Raw genomic sequence first — 27,301 nt, forward strand, 5'->3', positions numbered from 1 at the left:
TGATTGATATTGGGCTTTGGCCCCTTTTATTTTCTTTTTACAGTCAATTCCACGTGTAAAAGACTTCACAGAGCATCATGGCTCTCGCTGGACCCCGGGTGAGCTGCGGAGGAAGGGGCTGGCTACTCTGGACAGACTTCACTAGGACCCCAACATGGGAACACTGCTGGGCTTCTTGGTTATAATAAGCAGGAGTTGATAGAGTCTCCCTGAGACTCATCTGTGCCTTTGGAACAGCTGTTTACAACACAGAACAGGCAAGGCACAGGCGTGCAACACGTCCTTGCACATGCACCACGGCGAGGTGATCCACAAAGGCTCACAACATACAGAAGAGTGAAAGAAGTGTTATCTTTATATCCCACACCATTCCACCAGACTCTCACGTCTAAAGGACACCGAAGTCACTTGACAAAGACATTTGGACGGCACTATTATGGTCAGTTTCTCTCTTAAATACACACTGCAAAAATATTTTAACTTTCCATTCTATGAATATTGTATATAAATATCTGTCTGCCTTTGCTATACTTTACACACATTCACTTAGCTGTCTTTATTCACCTACACACAATCCTTATTGAGGCATTAGACCGTACTGATCTGGCACTTAAAAAATATCAGACACCGGTTCGTGTTGGTTTTAGTTGGGGGGATGGAGGCCATCCTTCAGGATGTGCTTCTGTTAGTAAGGCAAAATTATGCAAATGAGGAAATGGCATGGTGTTTTGGTCTGTTATGAAGCATGAAGATTAAATCACTAAGGGCAGTTTCATTATGGAAAACTGGTGCTGTTGATAAGGATGCAGGTTTCTCCTCAGGTCAAGCGATTACAGGTAACTTCCCCGCTCCCTTTAGCTTGAACAGTAGGATCACATTTCTCAGAATCCAAACATGGCCATCTATACGCTTTAGCCTCAGAGTGACCATGTCACATATCAAACTATCTGGGAATGAAAAGGGTTGGGCTACCCCGGATGCTCCCTGATGGTAATTGAAACCGTTTGCACTTTTGGTTATTGATATGTGAAAACTAGGGGATGATGGTGGGGCTCTGTTCTAACATTAAAAACCATGGTCTCCAGTTCCACGCCCTGATGGTCCTGAGCTGGCCCCCATATGGCGGAACTGCTGCCTCAGAGGAATCCTTCCCTCCACGTCGCATCCCTGACCAGGCAGCCACAACACTGTAAGGCGGGCCACCAGCTGCTGCAGTTCAAAGGTTCCACATTGGTTTTGGTCATCATCACCTTAGAGTTGGAGAGGCTCATGCCCGACTGCTGTGCTCCTATATCTGATCTGCTAAAGAAAGCACAGGTAGACATCAACTTGGTCCTTCTGGTTGACATGTCCTGTGCTGAAAGGAGTACCCATGGCCCTTCTTGTTCCTTTGTGGGCTCCAGAAGATGCACTGAGCATGACAGCTACGGCAAGAGTCTGACTGTAGTTCATGCTTCCTGTGTGTGGTCATGCTTTGTGTTCCCCAGTATGGCAAACCTTGAAATCACGAGGAAGGGTTTTTGGCAATGAAGAATAAGAATGCAGGCAGTTTGATGGCCAAGGTGTGGAATGGGCAGGGGATCTGAGTGCTTAAATTGAGGATTATAATGTTCAGTCCTTCGTTCTACAGGAGTGTATGGTGACATAGGGTGGGGCCGTGTCAGCAGCCCTCATGACAGATTAAGATGGAATGATAGATTAATGATAGTTACTGAGGTTGGAGGTGAAGGTTCCTAGGATGGTAGAGTTAATGCTATGAAGAAGGGTAGTTACACAGTGCTCAAAGTGCCTCACGTGATTGTCTTGGCACTTGACTGTCCATTCCTGAGCCTGATGGCTGTCACTACTCTGTGCTGACACCTGGCTGTGAGGTGCTCGTGAAGCCACACTAGAGAAGTCTGTAGTTACCCTCCTAGACCAATACTGTCTCACCTCCCAGTCAGCCTCTGCTACCACCGAGACCTCCAGGACCTGTGAGCTCTTTGGCTTTAAGTGTCTCATCATGAGACTGGGAGAAAGTTCTAGAACCACCGGGGGAGCTCCTCTGTCCTCATAAGTTATATCAGGACCAGAAGAGGTAAGGTGGCCTGAAGCTGTGATCCTGTTTCCCCTCTGGCCTCTGGAATCAGGAAGCCAGGGAAAAGGCTCACTCTTACTTTCCCTTCCTCAGTTAGGGCTGGCTCTATCCCTCAGAGCTGGGTAAGAGCTAGCGTGAGACCTTCTCCTCCTGAAGGATGGGGCTGCCCCTCCGGTGTTTTTCATTTTCTGAGGCAGGGTCTCACTGTGTGGTCAGGGCTGGCTCAGAACTCAGAGATCCACCTGCCTCTGCACCCCCAGTGCTGGGATTAAAGGTGTGTGCACCATGGCTGGCTCCCTCACAGACCAATTCTTGCTGTTCTACCTGCCAGGCTTGGCCAGGTCCTTCCAGTTTCTTAGACTTGTCACAAGCACAAGAGCAGCACTTCAGTCCCAGCAAGATGGAAGTCTTTCTGGACCTGAGTGTCCCCACTTGCTAGTGATTTCCCTGGTGGACTCAGAAGCCCCACAGTGTCCTCACACAGAGAACTTCATGCTAAGGATGCTTCTGTGACACATATGAAGAGGATGCAGAGTCCCATGCTGCTGGCTGGGTGTGAGCCCAGCCTGCCCTGCCTGCCATGCTGCCATGAAGAGACCTGCACACATGACAAGAGGTCAGCTGCCTCTCTCAACACCGTGGAGTCAAGTTGGCTAAGATGCCAGCAGGACCCGTGTCAGTCCCCAAATAGGGAACTTGAATGACCAGGTCATAAATTTAGAGGTGGTCCATGAAGCTTTGTCACCATGAGAAGCAATTATATAAATGTGCTAAGCCATAGGGTGGGGGATGGGGGAGTGGGTACCGTCTGTTGCCAGATGCTCACTATGTGGTCAGGGACCAGACGAGCCACATTGTGAGCCCAAGGTACCATTTTACCTTTTGATTATTGGAGCTTCCCTCCACACATTTATTTATTTTTGTATTATGTGGAGATCAGAGGACAATTTGTGGGAGATAGTTCTCTCTTTCCACTACATGGTCTTGGCAGGCTTAGCAGCAAGTGTCTTTACCTGATGAGTCATTTTAGCAGCCCCCACCACCTTTTTTTCCCAGCCCAAATAGCAGCCCAGCCCGACCTCAAACCTAAAATCTTCCTGCTTCAGCCTTTGGAGTACTGGGATCACAGGCACATGGCACCACACCTGGCTGTTGGAGGTTTCTGTAAAAATACACTTGGAATGGATTTCAGTGCCGCAGGAGACCTACTTTCCATTAATAGAACTCTTGCACATCTCTTACTAGAGTCATATATACCTGGAGCTCTGTCCTGTCAATAACTGTCCTCCAGGTAGGTCCTGAAAGACCAGGAAAGAATGGGGATAAGGGTAGGGAGCTGGCAGTGTGCAGAAACCTGACATTCATACATCTCCAGTTACTTACACCAGGCTGGCAAGGTAGACATGCTGACCAGCCTCTTGCTGCTCCCATCCAGAGGCCAACATGTGTGAGCAGACACTGGTTGGGATGGGAGTTTATCTCAAGGGTTCACACCAGTATCTGTGGCACTGGGTGTCTGCTGTATGCATGCATAGCACCTGGGCCTGTGAACCAGGTGGCTGCAGCTGTAAAATGTCCCCTGCACTGATCCTATTCTCAAGCTCATGGAGAAAGAAGGAAGCCCTGAGAGTATCATACCAGAATGAGGAGGTGGCCTATGCCACCTATAACTCTTCTTGGGTGGTGAACGCTCCCACTAACAATGTACCACTGAGCATTGCTAAAAGACTGCATCAGGGCCTGGGGTCTCTTCAGTTTTTTACTAGGAACTTACCTCACCTCAACATACAATAGGAATCCCTATGATTGGATAATATGAACACAATCCATCTTCCTCTGTCCCCACCTGAAAGGGTGAGGGGCTAGTGAAGGACTGAGGCCAGAGGAAATGAAGATGGAGAAAGACCGGAGGTAGCTTGCTGTTTTCAACCACCAGTCCACCCTTCCTTCCAAACATTTCCCTCTCCCGAGGCTTCCCACCTCCACAAACCATCTCAGGCCCACATCCCACACCACCACCCTATACTGTAACAGTGCCCACATTTCCACTCTTCTCCTGTGATCCCCATGGGATGTCAAGCTTTAGCTCAGACATTAAGGACGCAGATAACCAATATTCAAATCGTAGCTCTTCAAATCATTTGCTGTGCTGCCTTAGATAATTATGAAACCTCTTTGGGACTTCCCCTATAAAATGGGGTAATAGTATCTAATCACAGGATGATGAGGCTTAGAGATGTTAGAGCATGTCATTACAAGAGCTGAGGACACATAAGTGTTAGCTGTCCTAAGCCAAGCTTCCTCAGTAAAGATGTAAACTTTGAGGGCAGGCATGCCTTCTCTTTGTCGTGGACCCTTTAACTCCTCAAGAGCCACAGACTGCAGAATCTCCTTCCTGTGACTCCTTCATACCACAAGCACTCACAGGTGCCAGCATCAGGATTCACCAGGAAATGAAATTCTTTCAGGAGATCTGTCCCCACAAAGGACACAGCAGAAGCAGGCTGTATTTTGCTACAGCTACAGAATATTAATATGCTCAAGAAACTTGAAAAGCTACTGCCCAAAAATGACACCATAAAAAACTCAAAATAAATGCAAAATTTAATGAAAACAAATGAGTACAAAGTGGAAGGAAAGGAACCGAAACAAGTCAATGGATAGAGAGTAAATGGATTAACAACTGAAGTGATTTTAGAAATGCATGGTAACATAACAGACAAGCAAGCTGGCTTTCCTGGGTCTCTTACCCAGTATGAGCTCCAAACAAGGGGAGTACACACACACACACACACACACACACACACACACACACACACACACAGGAACATATATGGGGTCAGTGTGCACAATCACAAAATGCCTGGATTTTCAGGCCACCCAGTATGAGGGAGAACACACATCTTGGTTGGCCTGGAATACATCTGCTTGATGGCTGTTGACTTGGGTTTCTTTTCTTAGTGCTGGGGAGAGAACTCAGTCCTCAGGCATGCTAGGCAAGTTCTCTAGCAAAGAGTCGTCACATGCCCAGCATTTTTAAAAAATTTGATACAGGATCTTTGAATTTTTGATTCTCTTGCCTCAGCCTCCTGAGGGCCTAGGGATTTGGCATGATTATTAACAGAATCTTTTTTTCTCTCAAAGTCCAGGTTTGAACCATTATTTATATGGTGATTCTACCACAACACAAAATGACTAAAGGAAAATATAACAGCAAATGTCAACATGATCCTATGACAGTTCCCATGAAGCCAACAGATGACAGGGAAGAGGAGAAAATCCCAGCTGTACATGGGAGTCACATCCCCCAAGGGGCAAGTTTCCTGTTTTTCTTGCACATCTAGGATTAATTTAACCTCAGCTACAGATAACTAAATTCCACAAAACAGAAGAAAAGCTTGCTGTGGCTGACAGGATCCATGGGGGGCAACTTAGACCCAGAAAATAAAAGTCAGGTCTCCCCAGGAATGCTAGCAAGCTTTGGGTCAAAAGATAGGCACTGACCATAATAGTCTTCCAGTATGCAGGAGACAATGTTATTATTTGCTGCCTCCAGAATGCCCAGCATGGAGCCAGCAGTCCTATTTTATACAACTGGTAGACCTGTTAGGTCATCCTAGTCTCTAAATATATTGGCTAGGAGGCTGCTCCAAAGGTCAGGCTTGAACCTAAGTGAATATACCTTCAGATATAGTTTCCCTAAGAGGAGCTACTGGCCTGCAGTTCACCTCTGTCTCAGACACCAAAGTCTAACATGAGTTCTGCCATGACCAAAGGTGGACTAGCTATGAAGCTCACAGGGCTTCCAAGACCTGAACCGAATTTTATATTCTTTTGCTTAAAACAGTCATGGTAAATAGTTCAGAGTCCAGCCTTGCAGTCTTGCAGCAAGGATCCACCCTGGACATGGAGGATTTTTTTCCTCAGAGCATCAACAAATGCTATTCTCCGGCTGTGTGGGGCCTCTCACAGGTACAGCGGCCTTAGGGGCGTTGTGCCTCAGTGGATTCACAACAACCTTCCCCCGAAGCTCACTCTGAATCAACTACCATCTTAGAAAGACAGAAGAAGCCAGACTGGTCCTGGACAAAGAGAAGCAGGCCTGGCAGAACGGGGTAAATGGTGTTGGGAGGAAGGTATGGTCCCCTCAGGTTCTCAGCGAGTGGCCCACTGGGTGATCAGCTCCTCAGGATGAAGTCTATGTTTCTGGGGAGCCTGGTGTCCAGCCTGGAGCTGCACCAACACCAAGGACATTAGTGTCACCCATTTTCAGCCCTGAGGCTTGCAAACCACCAGGAGCAGAGCAGATTGGATTTGGCAGTACTTTTCTTGTTTTTATCTTATTTTTTGAGACAGGGTCTCATGTAAACCAAGCTGGCCTCTACCTCACTATGTAACTGAGGCCAGTCTCTGGCTTCCTACCTCCCAAGCACTGGCATTACAGGCCTGCACCATCACACCTGGAAGCCACTTTAAGTGGCTGGAGAGGAAGCTCTTAGCCGCTAGGCTTTTGTTTTCTTTCTTTTTTTTTTTTTTTTTTTTTTTTCTCCTCCCTACCCCAACCTCAAATTTTGCTAATACTTCAGACACCTTTATTTCCTTGCCTCGGCCAGGAAAGAAGTAACAATGACCATGACATGACAGCCTTCTCCCCACTGAGCACACTGGTCGGGAGCAGGCAGCTTATTTGGAGTCAAACACTTCACACACATGCACTTGGTCCCTGTCACTGTGGGCAGCACCTCTAGGGCAGAGACAAGGGCTTTGGGCTGCTGTTCCATTTACATTCACAGAAAAAAGGCTGGGCGTGGTCTTGTTGGGGTCCACTTCAGTCTGTAAAGAAGTCCCAAACACTGACAGAATAGGAACTTTATTTCCACCTCTCCCTAGATATCATAGGGTGTTTTCTACGTAAGAAGGTTTAGAGATCTTTTTAGTTTAAAAAAAAAAAAAATCAGGCAATCTGTGTTACTTACAAAAATAACGGGAAAGATAGATATTATTTGTCTTGACACTGGTGCCAAAATAAAAATTTAGAAGTGTTTCAAATGTTATTGAAATTAAGCTCTAGGTTAGAAAAATTAAAATGAAGGGGAAATAGGAGAATTCTGCAGCGTGTATACACCAGACCACAGGCCACGCCTAGGCACCATATGAGTCGCTGGCTTGACGATGAACAATTAGGCCTAGCATCACTGGCTGGGGCCATCACTAGAGCGGCACATAACTGCTCCGTCAAGGAATAGTGACACTGTAAATGGAAGACCAGCCACCGGCTCTGGAAAAAATAAACCTTGTCAGTTTTGGATTCCAGCATTCATGGCTTTGACACATTTGCATAGAGAGGGGTAGCTGGCCAGGCCCAGGCAGCCCGGGGCCAGCAGGTGGGGACAAGGCAAGGCTGTAAACACTGGAGTCTGTACCGGCTCCCAGTCCATCCTCACACCATGTTATGGGAGAAGGGTCACAAGGTGTAACGCAAGCAACTTAACACATGAAAGTCTAAAGTCCGCTCTTGACATGTAAGTCTGTGCGTGCTTTAACTGAAAAATAAAAATAAAACAAACAAAACAAAAACAGACACATTAAAAGATACGCAGACCAAACCAAACAGAAACAAAAGACATCAAGGTGGACACTGGGAAAGGGCAGTCAGTCTGGCATTTGTGATGAGCAAAGCAGGGAACTCGCTTCAGTTTGTGGTGTCCCGGGCTGAGGGTCAAAATCTGATTGGGAAGTAATTTCGCAAAAATTGATTAAAATTTAAAGAATGAATACAAACCAACTAAAGCCATTTAACTAAATGGCCATGAAAAAAATCCACTTCCCAAATGCATGCCTGGCCCACCCGTGAACCCCAACTCTAGCTCCACAGGTACATCCTCTCTCTCAGTCAAATGGACTGAAGCTCTCTAGTGTAACCCCCCACAGAAAGGGCTGGCTTTCCAGACCCAGAGCTGGGAAACAATATTTCAGGAGACCAGATAGCTGGGGCAGGCCTCTCCTGAGAGCTGTCTTTCTGTGCAGCACAGTTCCACCCTCAACCACAACCCATCTGCAGTCTCTTTTTCCTTTTTTATTTACTTATTTCTTTTTTTGAGTCGGGGCCCTTGTTATGTGGCCCAGGTAGTCTAACAACTCACTATGTAGCTCGGGTTGACCTCAAAGTTAAGAGCAAGCCCCCTGCATTTGCCTCCCCAGTGCTGGGAACCTGGCTGGCCCTGGGGTTTCTCCCAGTTTCTTATTTGGGGACACCGCCTACTAACCTCTACTTCCACAAGATTGCCTAGGCCACAGCAGCAGGAAGCAGGGCAAAGTCACTGTGAATATAGAGACTCCGCCCCCTCATCCCCCTCACCAGGAGGCAAACTTCTGAGCTGGGAGCTTAAAGCCCACACTGGTTGCACCTCAACCTCCACACTCAAAACCGAGGGGGGCATGGGACCAGGGTTGAAACAAACTGTAAATTCTCCTGGCTTGGGGGAGCTGGGCCTGGGGTCCTCTGGGAATAGGAAGCTGGGGTGAGCTGTCAGGCATCAGGATGGGGGAAGATTAGAAGAAGGGGAAACAACTGTCCCAAAGCAGAGAGCAAACCTTGGGAACCACAATCTGCCCCCAGGGAGAAGCACTTTAAGTTTGAGGCAGGAGGGGGAGAGAGAGAGAGGTGTGTGTGTGTGTGTGTGTGTGTGTGTGTGTGTGTGCGCGCGCGCGCGCGCGCGTGCCCGCGCACACACATGCATCAGTAAATGCTACCTAGGGATGGGGCAGGACCATAGTCAAATTCATGCATCAAGATGTATCCCAGGGTGACAGTTAACAGCCCACTGTGTGGGCCTGACCACTAGACTCCATGACCCCAAGAATGGAAGACCCAGGTACGTGTCTCCTTAAACAATACAAGGGAAAATAGGAGCCCAGGAATGGGGGGTTAGAATGGATGCTTGCTTATTTTGGGGGTTGGCAAGAAAACAATGAGACCAAATATAAGCCAAGGCCCAGGGAACCCAGCCTCGTTCGCTACTACATCAGTGAAGAGGCTGCAGATGCTGAGGCAGATGGGAACACCATGGTATGATGGGGGTCTGAGTCTCTGAATGAAGTAGAGTGGGACACTGAGAGCCACTGAAGACAGGGTATCAGACTCCAGATACCTTTAATCCCAGCACTCAGGAGGCAGAGGCAGGAGGATCTCTGTGAATTTGAGGCCAGCCTGGTCTAAAGAGCGAGTTCTAGGACAGTCTCCAAAGCTACACAGGGAAACCCTGTCTCAAAAAACAAAAACAAAACAAACAAACAAAAGAATGTGGGAAAGGGCTATGGAGTACAGTGAGATATTCACTTTGTCGGAACCTGTGGCACTGACCACGTCCATTGGGGCGTGGGGACAGGGGCTGACATTACTTGGGGGAACTAGGTCTGGAGAAGGGGCCAGGAGCTCTCTTTTGCTTGCAGCACAGGGACAGACAAGCATCCGGAGGCATCCTTGGGACCAGGAACCTGCTGGTGTTCATCTGTCTATGTTGTGAGTTATTTCTCCTTGAATAAACATCTATTCGGCCTATTTGTTTCCCCTGATCCTTATTAAACCACAATAATGGAGAACACCAATATGGCTGGGGATGCAGACCAATGGTACAGAACTTACCTAGCATGTGCAAGGCCCTGGGTTCTATTACTAAAACCACAACAATAAATAATAAATAGTTGCGTTTTTGCTTGTTTGTTTAAAAGAAGGCAAAGAAAAGAAGGAGGCAGCGGGGTGGGAGGAGGGGCAAGCAAAGAAAATGCTGAGGAAACATGGTTAGGAATTCTTTCGTGTCCATCTGTCACTCTCTACTCCGTAGGATCTGCTCCAGCCCTGTAAGAGGAGCGGCCCTGCTTCCTCCCACAGCCCTGGAGGCCTGCAGGGAGCTGCCATGCTTTCACCCCTGCAGGCCTTCCAAAGTAGCTGTGTAGAGATAGCTGACAGTCTGGGGCAGTGCTGACCGGCCCGCCATTATGAGTCCCTGCTGTTATGTGTCATCATCATCTGTCAGCTAATGTAAGTTCCACAGCCCCGGCCCCAGGGGCCCAGGGGACATGTGCCACAGCCACTCAAGCAGAAGCGATGGTTCTTTTGGAATCTGGCGGGAAATGAGGACAGTACCACATCGGTCCCTCTCCTGGCCTGACAGACTTGTCCCAGTCTCCTGTGGCTACACCTGCTTGGCCGTTCCATGTGACCCAGCTCCTTCACTACAGCAGTGAAGAGGACCAGGTGCTGAGGATGCTGTGGGGGGATGAAGATGCTGTGGGAGCATGAGGGAGGAGAGAGATCAAGGGGGAGAGGGTGAGCGTAGGGCGCAGGCTGGATGGAGAGTAAACAGCTGTGAGAGAGAGAGAGATCCAGATGGTGAGACATGGAGAAAGAAGACTAGCGCAAAAGCAAGATGGAGGTCACAGGCAGAGAGCAAGTGAGGAGTTGAGGGCAAACTTCAGTGAGCGTGAGGCTGAGCACAGGTGAGCAGTGACCCAGAGGGAAGGAGAAGCCGAGAACAGGAATGACTGAGCCCAGGGAGAGAGATGCCACTTACTTCTTCTTGTCCTTGTCTTTCCTCAAGGGCTGCTGTGAAGTGGCATGCAAGGCCTGAGACTGCAGGGCCTCCATGGCGGCCTTCCTGCAGTTGAAGGCGTTGGTCTCCTCCTCCAGCTCCCTGCGCTTCTCCTCCACCTTGCGCTTCTCCTCCTGGTGGATTCGCTTCAGGTGCTCGAACTTCTCATGGAGCTGGGGAAGGGAGAAGGGAGGCACCTGGGCATGGGCGGTATCGGTCCCCCACCTCCACATCAGCCAGCCTGCCCTGACTCCCTCCCCACAGCTCCCCAGCCTGGCACACACCTCCCGTTCCTTCTCCTTCAACTCTAGTTCCGTCTCCTTCACTTTGTTGACGAACATCTGTCTCATTTCTTCCTCCTTCCTCTGTAGCTCGCTCAGGAACTCCTTCCTCTTGGCCTCGTATGTCTCTTGGAGGCTGTGGAGACCCAAGGGAGAGGCCAAAGGTAGAACTGAGGCCATCAGAGCAACGAGGTCAGGAAGAAGCCGGGGCAAGAGGATGCAGGGCTCCCACCAGCCTCTGCCGTCTGGCTTACAAGGCCTGAGAGAGCAAGTGCTGGCATGACAAGAGGGGCTGAGGCAGCACAGGGCAGGCTGTCACCTGAAGGGCTGGCTGTCACCATCACTGTCCTGGAAGCCCATCTCCTCTAACTTGCAGCGCCGGTAGAGCTCATAGTGCCGACTGTGGGTCTGCTCCCGCAGGTCCTCCATGTTCACCCGAATCAACATCTCCCGCAGCTTCACAAAGTCACAGTGATTCTCGTTCTCCACTGAAAGCAGGGGTGCGAGAGGCGTGAGGCAGGCATGCAGGTAGGTGGGGAAATGGCTGGGTGGTAGTTGGGTACCTTGGTGGCTCCAACGCATCATGAGGCAAGTGTTCAGATCAGCAGGGGAAAGGTAAAACAATGGTTAGAGGGCCTTGGTGGTCCACAGAGCAAAACAAACATGCAGATGGTTGGGGCTACAGCAGGACAGTGGTTGGATGCCTCATGGTTCCACAGCATGAATTAGGCATGGAGATGGGCAGAGGAACAGCAGGAAAGTGGCCAGGTGTCTCAGGGAGATCCACAGTGTGAGGTGGCCATGAGATGGGCAGAGGGGCAGCAGGACAGTGGTTAGGGCCTCAGTTGGCAGGACAAGAGGAGACTGAGTTGAGGCCCCAGTTGGGGAAGTACTCGCCCCACACTCACCCTGCACCACTCCCCAAGGGTACTGTCGTGCTCGAACCAGCTTGTTGCCCACCTTCACCTCCTCTGTGCTGCCCACCACAGCAAAAGGCAAGTGTGCCTGAAAAGGGGCCCAGGTATACATGTGAGCACTGTGCTGGAATGAGGGGACAGACTCTCTCACCACCCCTGCACGCTAGGGAGGGGCCACTAATCATTTACAAGGCTCTGGGGTTAGAGGCTCACTTTCCATCTCTCAGAGAACTATTCTATACTCATGCTTGGGTTTTCCTGCCTGTGGGGTATTCTTCTCAAGGGCCAGTAGAGCTCGCTAACAGGACCTGTAACCTGACCATGCATGTACTTGCTCCTTCAAGCATCACTTTCCCACCCTGAGTCTAGAACCTGTGACCCTCAGATCTAGTGGATCCTTAGAGCAAACCAACATCCAAATCCTCTAGTCTGGTGCCCCCAGAATTCAGGCCTTGGAGGTGTGGAACGCCCGCCACCCTGTGCTGGAGACATGAAGGATAACATTCTGGGAAGCTGAGTCCCCAGGGGCTGTGTCTCAGAGTGGTGTCTCCAAGCCTTCTGGCTCTGGAGCCCTGAGGCTCTTGCCCAACACTCACATTCATGACAGCATTGATCTCTGCAACAGCCTCATCATCCGTGGGAAACTGGTAGATCTGCACTCCATTGCTCACCAGCTCACCCATGATCTTGATCTTGAACTTGTGGAGCTCGCTCTTGGAGATGGTGTCAGCCTTGGCAATGATGGGAATTATATTCACCTGTGAAGGTCAGGGGAGGGGGGCAGTGGGTTGGTTGGCTATTTTGAGTAATGGTCACTGACCATGGACACGCACTAAGAGTGGAAAATCAGGAAGACAGTGAGTGGCTCCAATGAGCAGTCACAGTCCAAACCCAGCCATCTGTGGCCACTGTGATATCCAGAACCCTAGGCATATTCAAATTGGACCCAGGATGCTCTGGCCTGGGGTCTTACAGAAACAGTAAGCAAGTAAGATCACCCGGGAGCAGCAGCCATGGAAAAATGCTAGAACTCTCCCAGGCCAAGGTCACCCCATTTTTCATGGTAAAAATTAACTCCTGAGATGTAAAGGCAGTCACAAGGGCTGAGATATAACTAAGGGGGGCACATGTCCTCCAGGACCCCAATCCTTTCTGATACCCTATGAAACTGTCCTCTACTCTCATTCACAATCCAATTCTGAGTCATTCTCCTCTCCTAGTGGGCTCAGAAGAGAGCCAAGGGGGAGCCACGTCAGGCAGGAAAGAAATGTCGGGAGGAACTAGAGATTAAGAGGCTGGGATGGAAGTGGGACACTCTGGGCAGACAGTCAGCTGGAGAGGTTAGTTAGAAGGAAAAAAGAAAGCTAGGCTCCAAATGAGAAGGAAGCTGCTGAGAACAGGGCTCTGAAAACTCAGTAAGGGCCACTGAAATAGCCGGAGAGGACCAAGCTGACCATAGGATAACCAGCTGCAGTCACCACACCTCCTTCCAGAGGTGTAAGGCAGAGGTCAGATGACAAGCAAGGGCACATACCTTGCTATCTAGTTTCTTCATGGTTACCAGATCCAGGGACTTCAGGGAGTGCCCGGTGGGAGTGATAAAGTAGAGGCAAACATGGATCCTTGTGTCATGGTAGTCAAAGAGGGAACGGCGGATCTTCAACTCTTCCTGTAGATAGTTTTCAAACTGCGCGTCGATGTAGTCAACTATGGGCCTGTAACTACAGACAGATTCATCACCTGGGAGGCAGACACTGGCTGCAGCAAGGGCAGCCCAGAGCCCAAGCCAGGCTATCCCCACCTCCTCCCAGGGAACAGCTTTGCCCTATCTGGTACAGGAGGCAGAGTGACCCCTTCTTCTCTACCCTCCTAGAGGAAGAAGTGCTCTGTCAATGGCCCAAGACCTCAGCCAGCAGCCTTCCCAGGTCATCTTAGAGCTGTATGTATGGGGCAGTTTGAAGCAGGAAGTGTTTGAGAAGTTTTAGGATGGGGGTCAACCAGTTCGGGGTGGAGCCGCCCTTCCCGCCTCTTGCCTGTCATCCTTATTGATCTGATCCCCAAAGCCCACAGCATCCACGATGGTCAGTTTGAGATGAACGTTACTCTCTTGGAGGTCATAGGTCTGAGGCCGCAGGCGTACACTCTCCTCATGATGACTGGCTTCCTCGGTCTCAAAGGTTGTGTTGAATAGTGTATTCATTAGTGTGGACTTGCCAATCCCAGTCTCTCCTGGTGAATGGGAACAACAGAGAGAGAAGTAACTATCAAAGGGTAGAACCAGGGCTGTTCAGCTAGATGAGGTGAGGGTCAATGGCCCTCAGCTGCAGAATGAGAAAGGGGAAGGAAGCTGCCTACTCCATTCCTCACTGCCCATCCTTGGTGGTCTCTGAAAAGTGTGGGGGCTTGGCCTGTTGCTCAGTTTTAGAGTACTTGCCTGGCATGCATAAGGTTCCTGGGTTCCATCCCAACACCAACTCCTACCTCCCAACCCCAACCCCTAAAAAGGTCTGTGAAATGGCTCAAGGGGTAAAGGCACTTGCTGTCAAGCCTAACAACCCAAGTTTAATTCCTGGGAGGAGAAAAGTGACTCCAAGTTGTCCCCTGACTTCCGCTGTCATGTGCCCCCTCAAATAAAATGAATACATTTTTAAGGGGGGGGGAGGAAAAGGAAAAGAAAAAGAAAAGAAAGAAAACAATATCCAGAAGAAAGAATCATAAATAAAGGAAGCCTTTGATGTAAGACGTGGTTATGCAGGGCATGTGACATTTCCCCAGGGAGTGGGAAAAAGGCAGTACCAGGCAGGCTATAGAGATACCACCGTATGCTGGCTTCAAAGGGACCTAATCACAAAACACACAGCCTGCTCTGAGCATCACCCTTCTTAGGTCAAGGCGGCCATGGGTCCACAGGAACAAGACCTGAAACCACCAGGAGCTGGAGTCTGAGCAGCCTCAGCTTTTTCTGGTCTCCTTTCCTAGGGATATCTGCAGAGGGTCCTGCACAGTCTTTACGCCTCTGACAGTCCCTAGGCCTTGGACACATGGAGTCTCCCTGGTCAGGATGAGCTTGTTCCAAAGTGGACTAGAGCTTTACCCTGTGATCTGGTGACAAAGCAGGGTATCATTCATCAATGTATCCTTGTCACAGAGTAAGAAGGAATTTTTTAAAAGGGTTTTTTTTTTTTATTTATATGTGTATGTGAATGTTTGTGTATGTATGAATACCTATGGAAGCGAGAAGTCCAGACCCTGGAACTTGAGTTACAAGTAGTTGTGAGCCATCTGACATCTATCAGTACTGGGAATGGATGCCCTGTCCTCTGGAAGAGCAGCAAGTGCTCTTAACCACTGGGCTGCCTCTCCAGCCTGTGACTTCGTTTAAATGAATGAAGGAACTAGTAACTGTGGAATTTCTGTGATGGACACCCACAGTGGTTTAGGCAGCACTTTCATGGAACCACTTCTGTTCCCTCTTTGTGGTGACTCTGAGTCAGGTCCTGGCTCTAATCCTGCTCTTGATCCTGGCAGAGGCAAGGCAAAAACCTGAACTAAAGATCTTCCTGCTCTTGGGAAGCCCCCACCCCAGCTTGACAGGTGGCCAGCACAGCAGAGCACCATCTTCTAGAAGCCTCACCTTTCTTCTGCCCCGCCAAGGCCACCACTTACCCACACAAAGAATGTTGAAGCTGAAGCCCTGTGTGACTGACTTGCTGACCAGTTGGTCAGGGAGGCTGTCAAACCCCACATGGCCGCCCAGGGACAGGCTCCGAGGTTCAGGCTCTGCATTCTGCCAAGAAAAGCACAGCAAGACAGTGAGCCCCCTGGGAAAAGATGTATCGCTGTCAGACCAGCCCTGATGCTGGTGCCTGAGTTCTCAGCACCACCCAGGACACAACTGCAAGTCACCAGGGTTCCCGCTACACTCCCACAGAGGGCCCCAAGTCCTGTTTCCCCCCACCCCCACCCCCACACTTTAGAGACTGGCTGGTCTTGAACTTGCTATCCCACTGCTTCAGTCTCCAAAATGTTTAAGATGATGAGTGTGTGCCACCCCACCCAGTTCCCTGGATCTTTTCATTAAACAGAGTCTCATGTAGTCCAAGATAACCTTAATTTGCTACATAGCCAAGAATAATATTCAGTTTCTAATCTCTGCTTCCACTGCCTGTGTGCTGACATTACAGGCATGCACTCTGTGCCAGGTTTATGAGGTGCTGGACACTCCAAGTGTAATGCATGATAGGCAGAAACTCTGCCAAGTGAGCTATATCCCCAGCCCCTCCCTGGATCTTCAAAAGCCCAAAAGGCACAGGTTGGAGAGTGTATATTCATGCAGCCAGTTGAGGAAGGTGGAAATGCTGCTACTCCCTCATTGGCCTTTCCCAGCCCCTCCTTGAGTCCATCAGAGGGCCCTCCTTGTCAGGCTGGGCTGGTGGTCCTCCACATCCACATTCCATGGCTTGTGTATCACATAGAGTCCCTGCAGGGACCTTGCTAGAAGAGTCAAGACTCCTGAAGATGGATCCAGGTCTAGGACTCAGAGGAGGAGTTTGCTTCCTCCTCAGTGGTAGTCTCTGGAGACCTCAGGATCTGCAGGGGTCTCCAATCCTACCCGAGCAATTACTATTTAGAAAGAAGATTCTGGGAGAGAATGTGGAAACCTGACCTCAGCAGAAATGTGCAGGCCCCAAGTGTTCGGGGACCACTGAAGTTGGTCTATAGAACTGTTAAGAGAAACAATAAGGCCCAAAGAGGGAGTCAAGGCTGGACTCAACTTTGTACAGACAATTTCTCTGGCTTCCCTGGGAATGGGAGTAAGATACCACCCTGAGGGCAGGTTTGCAGGTCCACAGAGCTCCGTGTTGGGCAGAACCATACCTCTTTCTTCCTCTGTATCTATGACCTAACCACCATCAGGGACAGAAAGGCACACAGGAATCTCTCCTGTCTTCAGCTCCACAGTGGAGCTCTGAGCAGTGTCATGGCAACCCTTTAGCACATGTGGACTCAGCACAGTGGGCAAAGGAGTGGGGAGGGGGTAGACAGGAGACCCTGTGGCTGCTGCTACACAAGAGCTTCCTCAGCACCTAGACATCAGCTCTCTGCAGCCACACCCTATTGCCTTGGCTACCTCTCTAGCCAGTTTGGCTTCTGGCACAAAAACCCAACCTGCTCATTTTTAAGTTCACGAACACCATCTTCAAATGCTACCACATTGGTGCCACCTGTCCACTGTTCACAGAACTTCATTATTCAATCTACCTTCCTGCTTATGACAGCATGAGGATCAAATGCAGGACAGACAGAATAGTCTGGAGCTTATTTTTAGGTGAAACTGAAAATCTCCAAAGTTGAGGGCATGCTGTGCTTGCTGAGGAGGCTGCGTATTTATTCATGCTCTCCTTCCAAGGGTGACACAATCAGGATGTAATCCAACATCCTAGAGACTGCCTCCAAAGCTGACCAAGTCAGCTGTGTCAAACCACACCACCCACATACATACCACACACACAAACCACAAACACACACACACACACACACACACACACACGCACACGCGCACACACACACCACTCACTCACTCCACAGCAAAACACTTGAAGGAGGAGAAGAAAGAACAGGCCAGCCCATGCCTCACTTCCCCAACTTTCTGACAATGACAGTTCTGGGCTCTAGAGGCTAAAAGAGGACAGAGGACTGCAGAAGCCCACCTACCCAGACTTAGCAGCCCTTGCTGCTTCTTCCCTCGCACAATGCAGCTCTCTCTGTGGAAGTGTGTGGAGGACAAGGAGGTCATCACCCCCAAGTTATTGCCCAGGCTGCACTGTGTCTACTCAGGAATATCAGGGACCAGAGTGGATGTTCATCTCTGGTATACCTACACACACAGAATAATGGCTACTGCCTTTACAGAAACAGTGTCCTTCCCTGTCCTCAGGAAACTGATGTGACCTTCTGGCTCTACTGAGGGATGACTCTCATCAATGCCAGCCTTCCTGATCATACATTTGGCATCAATAACTCATGACCCAAAGTGTCCTACTTACTGCAAATTGTCACCCTCCCCTCAGATGTTCACTAGCCTGAGCAGTCATAGCACAGAAAGAACCAGTAATACCAGTATCCCCTACATGATGGATACAGTGATCAAAACTCAGACAGAATATCAGGTACTCAGCTGGGGAACAGCCCTGTCATCTGGCGGTAGCCAGTCAGCATGATGCAGAGCCAAGTGGCCTGGGAGCCTTTGTGACAACCTTGTGGGCATTTGTGGCCCCAGCCTAAGACTAAAGCCTTCTCAGAAAAGGCAGCAGGGCCAAGAAAACAGCAGAGCAGTTACAGAGCTCTGCCTGCCCTACCTCTGGTCTTTTCTGAGTCTGGCTTATATCCCTAACTGGATAGGACCTTAGCACCGTGACAGTTGGTCTCCACAGAATGAGCATGCACAGGACAGGAGAGAGTGGAGAAACTCTTATGAGGAGGCAAGGAAGGCCAAGGTGTCACTTGAGTTTATAGCCTCAGAGAGGAATGGAGCTCACAAGACGATAGCAGTCACTCATTAAGAACAACCTTGTGGGGAGGTGGACAGTGGTGGCTCATGACTTTAATCCCAGCACTTAAGAGGTAGAGGCAGGAGGATATCTGTGAGTTCAAGGCCAGACTGGATAGGCTCCAAAGCTAAACAGAGAAACCCTGTCTCAAAAACAACAACAACAAAACAAACAAACAAACAAAAACCAAAAACAGCCTTGTGAAAAGCTGAACGTGGTGATGCACATCTTTAATCCGAGACAGAGGGAGGCAGATCACTGTGAGTTTGAGGCCAGCCTGCTGCTACAAAGCAAGTTCCAGGACAGCCAGGGCTACCCAGAAAAACCCTGTCTCAAAAAAAGAAAAACCAACCAAACAACAACAACAACAAAAAAGAACTATCTTGTGAGACTGGAGAGATGGCTCAAAGGTTAAGAGCACTCCAGAGGTCCTGAGTTCAATTCCCAGCTATCACATAGTGGCTCACAACCATTTATAATGAGATCTGGTACCCTCCTCTGGCATGTAGGCATATATAATAAATTAATCTTAAAAAAATAAATCTAATAAATAAATAATTTTTGTAAAAGCCTGTGTGAAATAAACCAAAAGAGCTATAGTCTTTCATGTAATGTTTCCCACCTGGTGAGCTACTAACCAGGGCCCGGCCCAGCCCAGCAGGAATGGCAAACAGAACAAGCCCTTAGCCAAAGCACTCTGCTCTGTATTGGAAGGCTCCCAATCCATCACAGTCAGTAGTCACTGGACACATCTGTCGTGCACCAAGCACTGGGACAGCCCCAGTGAGGTGAGGCCACCACATCTTGACCCCAGGCTTGTTCTAAACTCAAGTGCCACCGAGGTCAAGGAGGCACTATAAATGGACAGAGGGTCAATAAAGTAATGCTGATGACCACCACAGTTACAGCTACTATTTATGAGTTCCATCTTACTTACTCCACACGGTAGCCCCATGAGGACCACTGGAGTACTGTGAGACAGTCATTTACAAGAGGCCATGCTGCTCAGGATCTGAATGGAGACAATGTGACTGGGAACTCATACTTCTGGGCCACATTCCTCTGCTGGCTCCTGACAGCAACTGACATGGTCAAGTGTAGAACCCTTCCAGGAAGAGGTGGAAATAGCAGAGCCCATGCTCAGATGTGGTCCAGGGTGGCCACAGGTCTGTGGTTCCAGTCAACTGTGGGAATGCAGGTCTGTTTAGACATCCAATTCTCCCCCTCTCCTGCCCCACCCCAAGAGATCCAAGCAGGGTATAGCAACACCTGTGTGCAATCCCAGTCTCAGAGAGGCTAAGGCAGGAGGATCAGGAATTCAAAGCCAGTCTGAATGACATAGAGAGACCCTATCTCAAAGCAAAAATACAAAACATAAGCAATGGTGGCACGTGCCATGAGCAAATGCTGAAGAGGTTAGGACAGGAGGGTCATGACTTCAAGGCCAACCTGGACTACCTAGGGTTAGGGATGTAGCTCAATAGTAAAGCACTTGCTTAACAATCTATAAGGCCCCAATTTCTATCCTTATTACCTCCCCAAACAAACAAACAAAAAGGTGAAAAGGAAACAAGAGGTGTAGCCCATTAATATATGTCAGGTATGGTAGAAACACATGTAATCTCTGGGGTGCACTGGGATGCAAAAGACAGGAGAATCAGGAGTTCAAGGCCATCTTCAGGTATTTAGCAAGCTTGAGGACAGCCTGGGCTACATGTGATCTTGTCTCAAAAAGAGTCTGAAAAGGAAAAAAGGAAATAAAAACAAAAGAATGGAAGGAAGAAAATACTGGGTCAAAGATGGTATTTTGGCATTTTAGACAATGGATCTAGAGCAAAGACATTACTGTACAAGTAGTCTGGTAGGATGACCTGAGAAGATTGTGTCCACTCCATTCTGGGGTCATGGAGGCCATGGGAGACTGTTCCAGGAGGATAAACCTTTAGATTGGTTGGCCCTAGACAGGCACAGATCTTGCCCACTCTAGCCCTTTTTGTATCCAGAAAACTAGGGTGCTCACTAGAGGCTCTAAACATCTTCAAAGACCCTCCCTTGGCAGAGAGAGAGAGAGAGAGAAAGTTGGCAGCTTTGAGATCTGCACACAATAAGAAACTCCATGGGCCAAGATCCCTTCTTTAATCACTAACAAGCTCCTGGATCCTGAGCCAAACCTCGGATTTCCACATCATCCTTTCTTTGGTACATCAGAGAAAACAACCCAAGAGGTGCAGTCCCGCATGCCTGACCATCCAGAACAAACCAGAGGAGCCTGTTTACTATACAGCCCAGTGGGTAACTGGGACATCCTCTCCTGGTCCAGAATGGTTGTCTGAACCCTCAGGATCAGCCCTAATTGACAGACACGAAAAACTGCCCATTTTACCAAGAGTTAAAGTGGCATCTAGGGACAAATCAGGTCTCGGAGTTTGTCCCCACACAAAAGCAGACAATACTCAGAGCCTGTAAATCATCAGCTCAAGGATCCATACTAACAAGACTGGCGAAGCTATGGGTGAATGAAAAACCCCAAGGGGTGGGGGGGGGGGGAAGCGAGTAGGGGGTGTGATAGCTGGAGAGATGGCTCAGAGGGTTGAGCACTGGCTGCTCTTCTAAAGGACCTGGGTTCAATTCCCAGTACCCACATGGCAGCTTACAACTGTCTATGACTCTGTTTCCAGAGGATTCGGCACCCTCACACAGACATAGATGTAGGCAAAACACCAATGCACATAAAATAAATAAACTAATTTAAAAAAAAAAAAAAACCTGGGAGGGAATCAGAGCAGATTTTCAATCGAAGAAATGTGGTTTCTAAACCCTGAATCAAGAATATCTCCCTAATGCCAGGCCTTCCACAGACTTCTCTATGCCTTGGTCTCTGAACATATCTGTTCCCTGGCTCCTATACCTTGTACCCACTAGTGTCCCAGGCTATCTTAGGGCTTAAAATTCAGAAGGCTTTGCCCTCTTGTTCCTCTCAAGGCATCTTGGGTACACCCTGCCAGTTAGACAGGAAGCCCACTCCCCAGGAGAACATTAGCCCTGGCTGGGGAAGAAGGCCCTAAGCAATGGACCCAGGACACTGAGCTTTCTCTACCCATATTCCTGGCATAAAGTAGCTTCAGCTACTTCCAAGTAGCCTGGGCCTTAAAAATAGCCAGAGCAGAGGCCTCCAGCCAGAACTGTGGTGTTAAACACAACTGTCCTTGAGCCCAAGAGGAATCCTAGGAATTTTCCCAGGAAAGGCTTAGGCTCTGGTCCCAGGATTCCAAGCAAGCTTCTAAACCCAGGTCAGAGGTTACGAGAAATAACTAAAAGGTTGTATGTGGGAAGGCAAAGATAGAGAAGGTGTCATCCTGGACCTACAGAGAACAGATGAAGGACACACTGTTCTCAATGCATAGGACACCTAGACAGCAGCAACTGAACATCTGGGAGGAAGATTCAATGCCAGATCAACCTTCATAGTGTGACATTGGTGACCCACAGGGTTAACAATGGGGAGATGGCTGCTGGGCCACCAGTTACTCTACTCTCACTAAACCAGTCATTCCCCACCCTCCTGTAGGAAGACCAGGAACTGGTAGCATAACTACCCCACCACCACCCCAATTCTCCCTAGGCCCCAGTACTTGGACATCTACTTCTCCGTTCAAGATATTTTTCTCCCCTTTCCTACAGTCAAGCTGCAGGTCATCAACTAAGTATGGTTCAATCCATAGTTCTACCAAAAGCAGGTTTCCAAGAAACCAAAAAGAACAGTTCCTGGGCCCATGCCTGTCCCTGCCACCCACAAGGCCTGGGACAGACACATTCTTAGGCTTTGATGTGTTACAGGGAGGAAGAGGAAATGTCCCATCCTGCCAATGCACATAAGAGGCGCTCTCCTGCAGAAGGTACAGCTGGAGACTCTAGAGGCAGCCACCACTATTTGTTAATAGGGAAAGCCACAAGTGGTCCAACCTCACTCAAGGGAGAAGACTGCATTTCCTCATAAACCAAACACCAGTCCTGGAATGGGGAATGTGGGTTCCAAAATGTCCCCGCCTTATTTACCACCACAGGATGGATAGTCGTGCTGGTGAGGACCAGAGGGGTGCTCTAGCACCAACATGGCCAGAGATACCTGTGTAGATACAGCTATGCATCTCTGTTGCCCATCCACCCCAGCTGAGGGTCAGCTTTGTCTCTGAAGAGAGAATCCTGGGCCCAGCCCTGCTGAAGCCAAGATCTTGGGAGGCCCACACCCAGAAGGCCCCACAGAGAACAGCCAGACAGCATGACCAGAGATGGACTCACTTCTCTTCCTCTGGTTCTGTACCTCTAACTTGGCTCTATAACAAAGCTACTAGTCCCAAGAATTTGCCCCCCAGGAAAACAGGACAACTGTAGGTATTGCCAAGAAGCTCTCTGCCCTGTCCTCTGCTGCCTCTTCCCAGCCAGGCTTTCCTACATTAGCCCCAAGGATGCACAAACTCCTATAGAAGCTAATAGAGAACATCCCAGCCCCACAACAGGGCATTCTGATTCTGGGAGACATCCCCAAGCAGATGTCTCTGTCCTACATAACCAGCTCCACGCCTGGCTGTTCACAAAGCTAGTGCACTGTAGAACACAGCTGGGAGTCCCAAGACCCTACAGGCAGCACGGAAGCAGGAAGCTGAAGAGGTCCTGAGAGATACCTGGAGGCCAGTGGTCCTTGCTTCTTTGCTCTGTCATCCTGCAGTTGGGGCATGGCCCCAAGGAAGCTGGGTTTCAGCCATAAAGGCATCTGGGATAGTTACTGTCCCAAACACACACCACTACCTAGTTCATCCTAGGGTTCAAAAGTCTATCACCTCAAGGGGTCCATCAGGTGGAAGCTAACATCTGGGTATTGGACCCATCTTTGATGGACCAGCAACCAAAATTTGCTTCCTCACCCAACCTTAGCCTGCTGACATTAAAAGACATGAGCTCAAAACATCCATTGCCCCTGCCCCCATTCCCACCATCCAAAGCTTTTGGACCCTGAGTGCCCCACCTCCACCCATCCTCCCTCCTCTTTGGTACTATGGTCAGGCTGTTCTTGCCATCCTCTCTCTTCCTGCCCCAAGCAGTCCATAGTCAAATGCTCCCTTGGGTCCTCAACACCTTCTCAGACTCATAGCTCTGATCCATCCCATAAGGTCCAACCATAAGGTTGGTTCCCTAGTATGGTAAATAGAGAAGGAAGGAAGGATAGGGCAACCCCACCTCCTAGAGAAAGGTACAGAATTGTGGCTTTGCCTGTGGCATTCACATGTGACCCCTCAATGTTAGCCAGTGGGAGCTAGCTACACAGATAATCGTTTGCTCTGCTATCATTTCTGCCCAGAAAGGCTTGGCACACCTACTGATCATTTACACGGGTTGCACGGAGATCCTGGGGACAGGGGCCTTGAGCCACATTTGGGTGAGAAGCCTGCCTCCCACATCCCTAGCTTTAGGACAAAATAGGCACTCCTTGGATAGCATGCTTGTTGGGGAAGTGTCAAGATTACAGGGGTGACAACGGATGTAACAGATGGTGCCGGGGATAAAGCGGAGATGGAGGGTAAGTGACTGACTGGGAAGAATGCCAAGTATGAGGCGGCCTCACGTTTCTCTCTTCTCCCCCGCACATCTTCACTCTGCCTGGGACCTACTGGGTCCTTTGCCTAGGAGTCTGAACCTTGCTCCATGAGATGCGGACAGGAGAGTCATAGGAGCTGGTCAGGGGAGGAGGGGGGTAAGCCTCAGAGCAAGAGAGGGATCCCAAGAGTGTGGCAGGAGCCTGACTACCCAAGGAGAGCAAGAGATGACAGAACCTGCTGAGGGATGCCCCCACATACCTACACAACAGCCATCAACCTAAGTCCAAGCTGACTATAGCTGAGCAGGACCCAGTCAGAGGTCAAAGATGTAGGGCCAGCAAGATGGCTGTGGGTAAAGGAACCTGACAGCCTGAATTCCATTCCCAAGACACAGATAGTGAAAGAGAGACTCTGAAAGTTGTCCTCCAACCTTCACATGCACATCATACATACATACACAGACACACATAAGTAAAATATAATAAAGATAGGCCTATGGCGTGTACAGCATGACAGGAAGAGTGGATCAAGACACCAACACACCTCTATCTCAAAGTACATCGCTGAGTGTTCATATTTTCTCTCGGGTAGCACTGGGGGCTTCCTACACAAGTCAGTAAGCTCTCCACCCCTGATTTATAGCCCAAACCCTTCTATATGGTCTTGTAGGCTCCTGACTAAGACAGTTTTCAGGTCCTGAAGGGCTGCTCTGACCACCTTTGCACAAGCCACAGGGGCAATGGATACCTGCCACAGCATCACCAAACCTTGCAGCTGACAAAATATCCAAGCGTCTCCAATAATCCAAAGACTACAGTTAACCTTCAAAAAGTTCTTTAAGGACACAGTATGGTTACAAGCAAGATAAGGGAAGACATTACCTTCCCAGGATAACAAGGAAGGGAGGAAAAAGACCAGACTTCTAAATTCCGGCCAAACTACACCCAAATTCAATCCCATCCAAGTCCTCCCAGGAGGCTGATGGCCCAGAGTGCAGAGGGCAGGGGAAGGCATCCATCCCTCTAGCGTAACCATCATACTAAGCAAGGTCCCAGAATTCTAGCATTCCAGCTGCACTGAGTCTGTCCCCTCCCTATGCTCTGGCTCGCTATGGGGATAATGTGAAGAAATTCCCACAGAAATGACCCAAAAGTAAACAGAGGCACAGCTGTACAGCATAGACACTCAGCTGACCCTCTGAGGATGTCTCTGGCCACTTAGTGATGAAGGAAGGGAGGAGGCGCAACCAGGCACACACACTCCCTGCTGCCATCTCACACATGGTATTTACTGAGTCCTTATCATGTCCCTGACACTACTTAAGTACCTCACCTGCATTCCTTCACAGAAGCCACACAGCTCTGTGAGGGATGAGAACACTGAGGGTGTTCGCCAGAGGTCCCATGACCAACAAGTAGCATTTCAAGAAACCCTCTCAGGTCACTGGTTCCAGTTGCTCTACGCACACTCTCATCTGTGCAAGATCAACCGTTAGACAAGCCTCTGACCTCAAAACAAACCCAGACATAACCTTCCGGTCAGCTAGGCACAAAAAAATGCAGCATGCAGACACACACACACACATCTTTTGGTCTCCATTGACTCGGCAGGTTTATAAGAATGCGGCTGTTTTCCTGGAGTACATAAATTCCATTTTACAGCCATGGGAGTGAAGTGGATCTTGGTTTGGCTCAGCCTCTGCAGATTCCCCATGTAGTCAAACTTACTTAACAGATACACAGTCCCCCCTCCCCAAGGGGCACAGAACACACCAATCTACACATTATGAAACCAAGAGCTCCTGTTTTATCATGCATAGTCCCAAAGACCAACAAATGTATTTTCAGATTAAAGAAGAAATTTGCATATATAAATTCAGATGACAGTATTTATAGCATAATTATATAAGTCCTGGCTCCCTTATTTAGCCCCAGAACCAATTCGTTATCGGTCACACATTCAGAATTCTCCCTCCCTCCAACAGCCCTGGGCTCTCCTCCACCTCCTCCCTCCCTACCCCTCCTCCCCTTCCAGCCGACCAGGGCCTCACATGCTGGCAAGAGGACACAGCTTCCTTCACTGTCACAGCCTAGCCTCCCAGACACACCCAAATCCAGCCTTAGACACTAAGAGAGTGCAGACAACCCCCAAAAGGCCTCCCTCTGATTGCATGCAATACCCTGGCTCAGGTCAACAGATACCACTGTTAGGACCACCAAGAGCCTTTAGCCCAGAGGAAGGCATTCCCTGCCTGGAGCCCAAACAAACATTCAATGGTTTGGTTCTGGAATCACTTCAGCTCCTGAGAATGGCTGCCGCAGACCCAGAGCCTACCACTGAAGCCCTGGACCTGTCTGGAGCACCCAGGATCCAGGCTTCTGGGGGACAGTGAGGGAGATGAGGGGCAGGCCTGGGTTCTTCAGGACTAAAGTCTACAACTACAACTCCCCTGTCTCTCTCTCTCTCTCTCTCTCTCTCTCTCTCTCTCTCTCTCTCTCTCTCTCTCTCTCTCTCTCTCTCTCTCTCTCTCTGTGTGTGTGTGTGTGTGTGTGTTGGAGGTAGGGGGTAGGGGAAAAGTCCCTGGACCCCTGGGGCTCCATCCTCACTCCTTGCACCCAGCTAACAGCACCTGTGCGCCTAAGTCAAGTCCCCAGAGGTGCAGGAACACTGTGGGGAAGGAGAGTCAGGGGTGTCCGGGATCCTCCCCTTTGGACACGAGTCTGTCTTCACACCTGCCCAGAGCCGCCCAAGTCTTGGCTTCTTCCCGCGGATAGGAGCTTGCGTCGCGCGAAGCCAGAAATCCAAGACCCCCTCCCGGGGTTGGCTCCGGGTCCCGGGGTTCGAGGCCCCGCCGCGCGGTGCTGACAGCCCGCCTCGCGCCCCCTCCCGCGTCCCCACGCGCCGCGGGCCTCACCGAGATGCGTTCCAGGTCGGTGGCCGCCATGGCGAGTTGCGCACCGGGCGGGCGGGCTGCGGGGAGCGCCGGGGCCGTGGCGGGGACGAGCCGGCTGCGGGACGCGCTCCGCCCGGGCGGCTGCGGCTGAATGGATCCAATATGGCCACTTCCTGGAAACTCCCCTTGGCGGCGGCGGCGGGAGAAGCCGCGGAGCGGGCCCCGCCCCCGCCCGCGGGACCGGCCTCCCTACCCGGCTCAGCCCCAGCGCAGCACGCTCCCCACGGCTAGGACCGGCCGGGGGTCTCCGCGGCCTGGCGGGAGGTAGCAACTGCGGGTGCTGCTGGGACTTGTAGTCCGCGAGGTGGGGGGGCCCAGACTGCCACGTCTGGGGTAC

General features: G+C 50.0%; 1 protein-coding gene across 7 annotated transcripts; it reads right to left on the reverse strand.

Annotated features, from left to right (window-relative positions):
• Positions 1-27,239, reverse strand: Septin8 (septin 8). 7 transcript variants are annotated; one of them, XM_051180707.1, is made up of 10 exons: positions 26,926-27,239; positions 15,533-15,653; positions 13,900-14,095; positions 13,401-13,581; positions 12,463-12,624; positions 11,858-11,954; positions 11,269-11,437; positions 10,953-11,085; positions 10,651-10,841; positions 1-1,302 (listed from the first exon to the last, which is right to left on the reverse strand). In XM_051180707.1, the coding sequence occupies exons 1-10, from the start codon at positions 26,953-26,955 to the stop codon at positions 1,137-1,139; spliced, it is 1,446 nt and encodes a 481-aa protein (XP_051036664.1). In that variant the 5' UTR covers positions 26,956-27,239; the 3' UTR covers positions 1-1,136. The 7 variants fall into 7 exon arrangements, with proteins under 7 accessions (XP_051036664.1, XP_051036663.1, XP_051036662.1 ...); XM_051180706.1 differs by having other exon boundaries at positions 1-1,299; positions 13,401-13,587; XM_051180705.1 differs by having other exon boundaries at positions 13,401-13,587; positions 26,926-27,237.
• Between the last annotated feature and the right edge of the window lie 62 nt (positions 27,240-27,301).

The sequence above is a fragment of the Phodopus roborovskii genome, unplaced genomic scaffold (genome assembly GCF_943737965.1).
Source record: "Phodopus roborovskii unplaced genomic scaffold, PHOROB, whole genome shotgun sequence".
Taxonomy (NCBI): Eukaryota; Metazoa; Chordata; class Mammalia; order Rodentia; family Cricetidae; genus Phodopus; species Phodopus roborovskii.

What these genes read in the sequence shown, in the direction of transcription:
- Septin8 (XM_051180705.1), bottom strand. Translation starts at nt 26,955, where the DNA reads ATGGCGGCCACCGACCTGGAACGCATCTCG. An exon ending in CAGATCAATAAGGATGACAG is followed by an intron (nt 13,588 to 13,899) that starts GCAAGAGGCGGG and finishes ATCTGTCTGTAG; the next exon opens with TTACAGGCCCATAGTTGACT. An exon ending in TGAAGGAGAAGGAACGGGAG is followed by an intron (nt 10,842 to 10,952) that starts GTGTGTGCCAGG and finishes TCCCTTCCCCAG; the next exon opens with CTCCATGAGAAGTTCGAGCA.